Source organism: Neltuma alba, unplaced genomic scaffold (assembly GCF_004799145.2).
Source record: "Neltuma alba isolate B1F8T4 unplaced genomic scaffold, ASM479914v2 tig00005126_pilon, whole genome shotgun sequence".
In the NCBI taxonomy this organism is placed as follows: domain Eukaryota; kingdom Viridiplantae; phylum Streptophyta; class Magnoliopsida; order Fabales; family Fabaceae; genus Neltuma; species Neltuma alba.
Window position 1 is genome coordinate 23,144 of NW_021633990.1, and position 8,875 is coordinate 32,018.

At 39.5% G+C, this 8,875-nt stretch overlaps 1 protein-coding gene and 1 pseudogene across 2 annotated transcripts; one reads left to right on the forward strand and one right to left on the reverse strand.

Moving 5' to 3' along the window:
* The first annotated feature begins 1,490 nt into the window (after positions 1-1,490).
* LOC114746885 (uncharacterized) lies at positions 1,491-5,504 on the forward strand. Of its 2 annotated transcripts, none has more exons than XM_028935166.1 (8): positions 1,491-2,354; positions 2,822-3,213; positions 3,476-3,725; positions 3,828-3,993; positions 4,091-4,193; positions 4,438-4,566; positions 4,766-4,981; positions 5,076-5,504. In XM_028935166.1, exons 1-8 carry the CDS (start codon positions 2,135-2,137, stop codon positions 5,355-5,357), a joined length of 1,758 nt encoding a protein of 585 aa, XP_028790999.1. In that variant the 5' UTR covers positions 1,491-2,134; the 3' UTR covers positions 5,358-5,504. The 2 variants fall into 2 exon arrangements, with proteins under 2 accessions (XP_028790999.1, XP_028791000.1); XM_028935167.1 differs by having other exon boundaries at positions 1,491-2,358; positions 2,826-3,213; positions 5,076-5,357.
* A 695-nt stretch (positions 5,505-6,199) lies between these two features.
* Positions 6,200-8,870, reverse strand: LOC114746880 (uncharacterized; annotated as a pseudogene).
* Positions 8,871-8,875: the final 5 nt, after the last annotated feature.

An 8,875-nucleotide genomic window follows, 5' to 3' on the forward strand; every position in this document is an offset into this window, starting at 1 on the left:
GCAGAACTAATTAAATAATGAATACATTTTGGTTGGGGGAGGGGAAAAAAAAAAGCATAAATACTTCTTGTGATAGTTTCCGCCGGAACATAACTCTTTCTGTAAAACATATGAAATCTGGAAAAAAGAAACAAACAATTTAAAAAGCAAAGTAACACGCTAATAATGATAATAATGCTGGTCGTTTCATTTTAATATCACACGACTTTTTCCCCTGTAAGGATTGTTGGCCTTCATGTGATAACTTTTTATATTCGAATTTCTTGATTGTTAATTTGATTTTTCGCAGTAATATTTTGCGGGCTGAAGAAGGATGATGCGATCACCTTCTTTGATGGCAGTAAGTCCCGTACAATCTCCGTTTTTGCGGGAATCGCGTTCCATACTCCGTCCAATCAACTCTTAATTTAATTCTTCATACTTTATTTTATTAGATATAAAATCTCAAATAAAGATTAAAAATCGCACGTTAAGAACTTTAAACCTAGACTATTCAAATTAAATTTCATTTTGTGTTTATTATTGTTGTGATAATTATCATATGAAGATTTGGCTGTTGTGTATCCTGGGCATACCACATAATATATTTGTAACAAAAATAGAGCAAATATACACAAAGTAAATCCAATAAATCAATACACAACAGTAGCGTACCATATCAAATTTGAAAGAGCATGGAATGGCTGATTAAATAAATTTACAGCTTGAACTGACTTCAAAGCCTCACCTTTATTATTAGCATCATCATTATCATCTGCTTCTTCTTTCCCCATAAACCTTTTCATCATTTTTTTTCTGCCCCACCTTACTCGCTCTTCCGTTGTTCCACGTGTCCATCTCACGCCCTGGCCCCACCCTCGCTCCTCTTTTGTCCTCTTGCTCTCCCACAGCCCCCTACCGCAAGCAAACTGTGATGCTCACCCGGCTATTCCATGAAAATAATCAGCATACTTCTTAAAAGGAAAAAAAAAAAAAACCCAGCCAACCCATACACAACACATCGCTCATCTTTAGTTTCCTTAAATAAAGAAAAAAAGACAGAGTTTTAAGTACTTCTTCTTTTGTCGAAAAAGTCAACAGCTTTAAATACTTGCACATACTCATGCACTGGTTATCTTACTTTACCTAATGTCATTTTTTTAATGATAGTGTGTGTTTTTGGATTTTATGAGTTAAAAGAAAAAGAAACCCCCCACTTGAAATTAAAAAAAGGCCGGGTGATAAGGGAAGTGATCATTCATGTGAAGGAATAGTTGAGACTTGAGAGGGGACTGGAGCAGCAGAGGGACAGACCCAGTTGATCCTTCGCTTCATTGTCAGGGTATTACCACCTTGTGAGTGAATTGTCTTTGTTCATCCATAAAGTCGCTATCCTCGCCACTACACCTTCCCCAGACCTTCCTCTCCTCGCTGTTCGTCCCCTTTTGTCGGTTCCCTCCCTTGTTTTTCCCACTTTTCATTTTATGTTCACTAAAGGGGTCACTGGTCAGATACGAATACCTGCCCAAAGCTGTCCAGGCCGCAGATTCTTATCCTCTTCACCTGATCATCTCTCCTCCTGCACACTCTCCTCTCTCCTGACCGCCTTTCTCATTCCGTGCTGCCTTTGTTTTCAGCCTTCTAACAACAAGGCCCGGACTCTTTTCAAAACCTGTAACCGGGCTTGCGGCTTTTCCTGGCATAGCTTTTTCTAGTTCTCTTCCTATTCCTCCTTTAATCTGCCAAGTGGCGAGTTAGACCTCCAAATTCAGCCTTCCGTGCTTAATTACTGTTTTCATTTCTTGATAATTTCATTTCCCCATAATTCAAAGAGAATTTCCTGCCTTGGCCTTAATTTTATCTGATATTGAGTTGTTTGGGTGTGGCGTTGAGTGAGAACCGACTTTATATCTTCTACAGTCGGAATAATTTGCCGCGAAATTCCTGAAGCGCTTGATGTGCGAAAAGCCAGGGTCCTGTGATTTATGACGTCTCGTGTCATCGGCGTTGGAGTTGTTGGAAGAAGCAATTTATTGAAGCCTGAGTTGATCGAAATGAAAATTGAAAAGTCGGAGAAACGTGTCCTGTGAGTGGAGTCTCGAGATACTCGTCAGTTTCGAGAAAAAGTGCTCAACTCCTGGGGCACGAGTTGAAAATGGAGGCATTAAATCAGAAGTCTCTGGAGAGAGTGGTGTCACAGAAGGCTCTGCAAATGGGAAGCTCGTTTCCGTGTCAAATTTGCGTGGTGGGATTTCTCTGCGGAGTCTGCCTTACCTCTTTCTTTTTGGCTGCTCTGACTTCCTTTGGCACTATTCAAATTGGTCCGGTTTCATTCTCATCCATGTCCTTAGCTAATTCAAGTTCCGGCATTTTAAGTAAGTCAATTTCTCCTTCTTCATTTCTATCGATTCTTATTGATGCTTGGTTTTCATGCAAAAGGACCCTGCAACTGGTTTTTGGGTCTGGCTGAAAAGAAGGTAGGAAAACAAGGATCTTTCACTTCTGCTGTAGGGATTGAACAGATGATATGATGAATTGTTACTCTTTTTCAAAGTTGAGTGAAAAGAAAGGTTCATTACGCTTATGTTCAAATTCTCGTGAAGGGAACTTGATGAGAATAATCCGAGTCTTGTAATTGAAGCGACTTTAAATTAAAAGCCCTTTACGTTAAGGGTACTCTACCAAGTAATTACTGTACTTTTTTTTTTCTTTTCTTTTTTTAACTTTTGACTCCTACTACAGCATAGATTGGGATAGCATGCAGGGCCTCAGCGATTGAATTAATTATAGATTAGAGATGGATGAAACAACTGGCTGAATATATATTCTTTCTTTTTGTTAGACAAGGTTACATCTACGGGCTGTGATTTGAAACTGAAGGAAACAGAGAGATTAAAGGATTTGAAGAGCAGTGGAGAGAGAAACAGCGATGGGAAAGTGTCTTTGCTTTATTCAGCGTGGAGTGGTTTGTTGACCAAATCTTCAAACAAGACATTTGAGAAGTTGCAGAAACTTGGAATTAGTGGGTCCAGCTTGCCAAGTGCACCTCATTTGGAAAACTGCAAGGTGAAAGCAAAGCTATATGAGCGCCTTGATAAGCGTACTGGAAATGAGAGCTTCCCTCCATGGACAAGTTGGAAAGGGTTTTTATCTGCCTACCCAGCTTCTGCAAACAACGCGCACATTCAATATTTTAGTCACAAGGCTGCATCAGACGGCACTTATCCTCCCTGGGTATGTGCCTCATAATTTGTTTGACTCAGAAACGACATGGAATGTATTTCCTTCCTTTGATTTTTGCCTTGTTCGAAAGTCAAAAACTCTATCAGTTTAGCTTGACTACTTTGCTACTTAAACCTAGTTTCTATCTCTACGAGATCATCATTTGACTAACAACTTGTGGATGTTCAAGGAACATTTACGAGCTTTATTTTAGCATAAAAAGATGGGTCGTTTTGGTTTATTAACAATTTGCTTACATAGGGTACTTCCACAGATTGCAGGATCTGATGAAGAAAACTATCCTTTGACTAGAAAAGTGCAGAGGGATTTATGGATGCATCAGCATCCACTAAACTGCAGGGACCCAGATGTCAAGTTCCTTGTAGCTGACTGGGAGAGGTTACCTGGGTTTGGCATTGGGGCTCAGATTGCTGGAATGTGTGGACTTCTTGCCATTGCAATCAGTGAAGGAAGAGTCCTTGTCACCAACTATTATAATAGGGCTGACCATGATGGTTGCAAAGGTACAACATGGTCATACTTCTAATGCTTTATCTTGGACCGTATTGGTGAACAATATACGGTGAATTGGGCAATACTATGAACTAGCAATGTTTTATATGCAGGGTCTTCCCAGTCTAGTTGGAGTTGCTACTTCTTACCTGAAACATCCCAAGAATGCCGCAACCGTGCTTTTGAACTTTTGAAAAGTGAAGAGGCATTGAAAAAGGGAATCGTGACCACAAAAGAAAATTATGCATCAAAGCATATATGGGCTGGGTCAACACCCAGGCAAGCTCTTGGAACCGTAACGACAAATATTTGAACAGCTTATAGACCGAGAATCTGTATATAGAAGTTTTATGTTTCTAATGACTATATGCTGCAGGACATGGGGTGAGCCTTGGAACTATTTGCAGCCAACAACTGAAATAAACGGCAGCTTACTTGCTTCTCATAGGAAAATGGATAGACGGTGGTGGAGAGCACAGGTCAGCTGTTATACATGCAGAACCAAGCTATTTCTCCGTTTTAGTAGTTTGGTTCAATGACTATGTCTACACCTAGCTCCATTAACACGATCCCTCTCTGGGCTGGAGAAGTGTTGTCATTTCACAACACGGGCAATCTTCAGCACTTGCTTACTTGGGGGATGACATTTATGATCAAGTGTTCATGGGAAACATGCATTGCTACATTACATAATATCGTTGTTGCTGTTAATTATGTTTGCAGGCAGTACGCTACTTAATGAGGTTCCCAACAGAATACACGTGCAATTTATTGAATGAGGCCCATCACGCTGCATTTGGTAAATTAGCCGCGAAAATGGTTCTTGACGGTCTACCGGGAGACTGGCCAAAGGTTAGTCTCTTGTCACTGTCAGTTTTTCATTAGTTTTTGTACTTGACATAGACAACTAGAACGAGAGTAATCATGCTCAGCTGAGCTTGCAAGATAAAGTAGATGCATAATAGGTGCCACGTGATTTCTCATGAATACATGGTCTGGAACTTGTATCCATCAAGACTAGTTCTAATGTTAATGGTTTTGTGTGATGCAGAGTACCGGTAAGAAGCGAAGGTCGGATATTGATGATTATGTGTGGTCAAATCACAAGTCATGGGTCCCAAGGCCCCTTCTAAGTATGCACGTCAGGATGGGAGACAAAGCATGTGAGATGAAATTGGTGGAGTTTGAAGAGTACATGCAGCTCGCCGACCGGATTAGGAATAGATTCCCTAATCTTGACAGCATCTGGCTCTCAACTGAGATGCAGGTGCCAAGTTTGTTACTTCCTATAACTCTCATTATCCGTTACTTCTATGATATTAGATGTGTCCTAACATTATGAAGATGTAACTTGGATTCAGGAAGTTATAGACAAAACCAGAGAATACCCTCATTGGAAGTTTTACTATACAAAGATCAGAAGGCAAGAGAGGAGTAATATGTCAATGGCGGAGTACGAAAGGAGCTTGGGTAGGGAAAAGAGCACTAATTACCCGTTGGTGAATTTCTTGATGGCTGCTGAGTCGGATTTTTTTGTGGGAGCATTGGGGTCCACTTGGTGCTTCCTCATAGACGGGATGAGGAATACTGGGGGAAAGGTAATGGCTGGCTACTTGAGCGTCAACAAGGACAGGTTTTGGTAGATTTCATTCTTGTAAATAGCTCTCTGCTCAACCAGCGCCTTTTTTTGTAATATTATTCTTTCTCTGCATGCACAACAATAATAGTACACCCTTAGCTCTGATAAGAGTGATCCATATTATTTCTTAAAATTTTTCGGTGTTTGACGTGCTATTTGTACAGAATATAGATGGCCCTTTCTTCGGAGGGAGCTAGAACTTAAGAAATGCAATCTTGCTTTGCAGGTTCGGGTGTAAATTTAAATGAGACGCTATTTAAAACCCCCCCCCCCAAAAAAAAAAGAGAGAGAGAGACGTGCATTTTGAATAAAGAAACCGTTGAAGCGTGGATGAATTTGAGGAGTACGAGTGAAATGCAACAGAGCGACTCAGGAAACATGAGAAATCTATTTGAGTTTTGACTTGTATGTTAATTTTACGTATGTAGTAAATATAACAAGGGAATAACATCTAATAATTATAATATAATTTAGAAATTAAATGAGCCTAATCATTTAATTATTTACAATCAATTATTAGGATGCATGACGATTATTTTCTTTCCCTCTGTTACCCGGGTCACCCATGACAAATGAGATTTCAAATTACCCTCCCTGGTTACCAACCTCGCCGCCTTCGATCAAGGCTGCCACGTCCGCTCACCAATTTTCGCTTTTGCCATTCATTTCTTTCCAGAGTAAGGATATGTTGAACTGTTGAGACACATCCATTCTGTACCTATGATTATTTCATCCATTTGAACGAACAATTTACTACACCACGGATCATCGTAATAAATCCTCCGCCTAAAATGATTATCAAATACAACATTTAGGATCGATTTACTCCGCGGGGGAAAGCCCAAATTCTGCACATCCAAAAAGAGCACTACTCTTAACTCACAGTAAGATGGATAATCAAGGGTATATAGATGTAGGTACAATATTGGCAACTATGAAAAATTAGACAAAACCAAAATATTGAAGGCGACATGGACTGAGACTCTAGCTCCTCAATTTTACTTCACGTGGAGGCAATACAACAATTTCCAGAAGACAAAGCTTTCATAATAATAATTAATCCAATATCACGAAAGGGGGGAAATAAAAGGTCAGCTGTGCACAAAGAAAGACAATTATTCTCCTTCTCGCAACAATTTTCATAGCGAAGATTACCGGTAGACCGTTTCTTATTGTTCTTCCACATCTTCACCCGACTGATGCACTCCATCCCCGCTTTTTGTCCCTGTTTGCTTCCTATTTTTCTTACTTTTGGCTTTTTTGGCCTTCATGCGGCGCTTCTTCTCATTGGCATCTACCCATTTGTAGTCTGAAGGAATGTTGAAAGGGTCAACGTCATCCTTATATCGGTGACTATCAGAGTCACTGGACTGCCCACCACGACTTCCTCTCATCCATGAAATCCAGGATGTAGACCCCTCCGAATCTTTCCCTTTGGCATCCTGGAAATGTGCTGGGCTGGAGAGCGGAGTGGAAAACTCCTCTGCTGGCTGAAGTTCCTCAAATTTTGTAAAAGTAACAAGCACTCGTATAGTAGGAACTATAGGAATGGCAACCTGCATCGCGTATGAGGGATTAAAACAAAACCAGAAGCCTTTCAAGCATACCGATGGATGCAGAATATGCCACATTTAAAACATAAAAGCATCATCAAAAACAATTATAATAAAGACTAGCATAAATACCGTAATGAAGTTACATGAAATCTGACATGTTCAAAACGCATTTAATGTCAACGCTTTTTTTTTTTTTAATACCGATATATATGGTTAAGAGTATTGTTTAGATTATCAGATGAGATTTGATGTCCATTACATGTAGAACGCCAGTGTCGGAATGGTGTTTCCCTACCCAGAAGCAAAGGCTTGTAAAAGTAAAGCAGCTCAATCATTCAATATAATTTAATGCCAGTGCCCCGAGCTTGACCAAAAAGATTAGCCCAAAAAAAAAAACTAATAATCAATATCTCCAATAAAAAATTGATATGGAGTTCAAGCTGTGATTTGACAAAGCAATCAATACATATCTCCAGAAATGATCGTTGTACATTCAATGGTATTAGCGACAATTAAACATCATATTGAACCAAGATAGACAGAAACTAGCACAATATGCACCGTTATCACACCTGCCACTCAACCACGATTTAATTCCTTAATGTTTAGATGGGCTAACCTGACTAACTGCCTAAATCATTCAACATTTACCTAATCCATGGTAGAACCAACCTGACTGAAACGATATCCAAACTCTTGGGGTGTTTGGTTGAGGGAAAGGAAGAGCTTTCCTTTTCCATATCAAGATATATATATATTTATATATAATGGCTAATATTTCATGTTGCCATTACTAAACAATAATTGCGCTTTTCTTATTGTTATCATTTTTATTAATGGACACCAAGGACATTACTAAACGGCCCCTAAGTCTTGCACACCAATAATATTCCTCTTATTTTTGTTATGGACCATGTCAAGCCGTAGTCAGGAAAAATTAGCATTTTCATCTAAGGAGATATGGACTATGAAATTAAATAGGGTAGTTCATGTTATTCTTTGAGAAACAAGACTTTAATTTTTAGCATTATTCAGAAGACAAAAAAATGTTTGGCCAAAAAAAAACAAGACCAAAAATGAGTATAATACGGAATCTAATCGCTGTGTCTAAAAAGCCACTGCAGATAAATAAATTAAAAAAAAAAAAAAAAATTACCTTGACAGGAAATGTTCCTTGAGGAAGTTTAGTTGTCAAAAGTTCCCTGAGTCTCCTAACAGCCTTAACCTTGTTTGCTAAGATGTCAAGTAGTGGCAGGAGCTCATCTGTTTTCAAGGGGAAGTCAGGTGTCAACCACAACACAGGTCTCAATCCCTTTTTATATTCGCTCTCATTCTTAGACTCATTGATTACTCCTTTCTTCTTCTTCTTCTTACTGTTTTTATCTTTTCCCTTCTTGGCATCTCCAGCATCCTCCTTCAGAAACTCAGATGCTGGCTTTTGTTGATCACCACCTGGTCTTTGGTTGCTACCCTCTGGGGCCATTTTTGAGAATTTTCTTCATAATTTTTGAATCCTCTGGGTCATCACTGCCACCCTTAGTGTTTTTCTTGTTCCAACCAAACCAGCTCTTCTTCTCTTTAACTGCACCATTGGCTTCACAGTTCTCATAGGAAACTGCTGAACCATTTTCTTGACCATCAAACGACCCATGGTCTTCATCTTCACAAACATTATCAGAATTCCCCATACGGAGAGCAGAATCTAATTGCATTCTTTCCTCAGCAGTCAATACATCATCATATCCATCATTGTGTTCTCCATTGACCATGCTTTCTTCATCATCTGCAGCAAAAAGCTCTTCATCTGTCAAAGCACCAGGAACCCGCCTTGACTTAACACTCACCATCACATGAAGCATGTCATAAACTTTAGCCTTCCAATTTCCAACCATCTCAGTCTTCTCTTGGCGCCTCCAATTCAAATGGGGAACAAGCTCAGCCTGAGTAACATCAATACCCGGTCTAT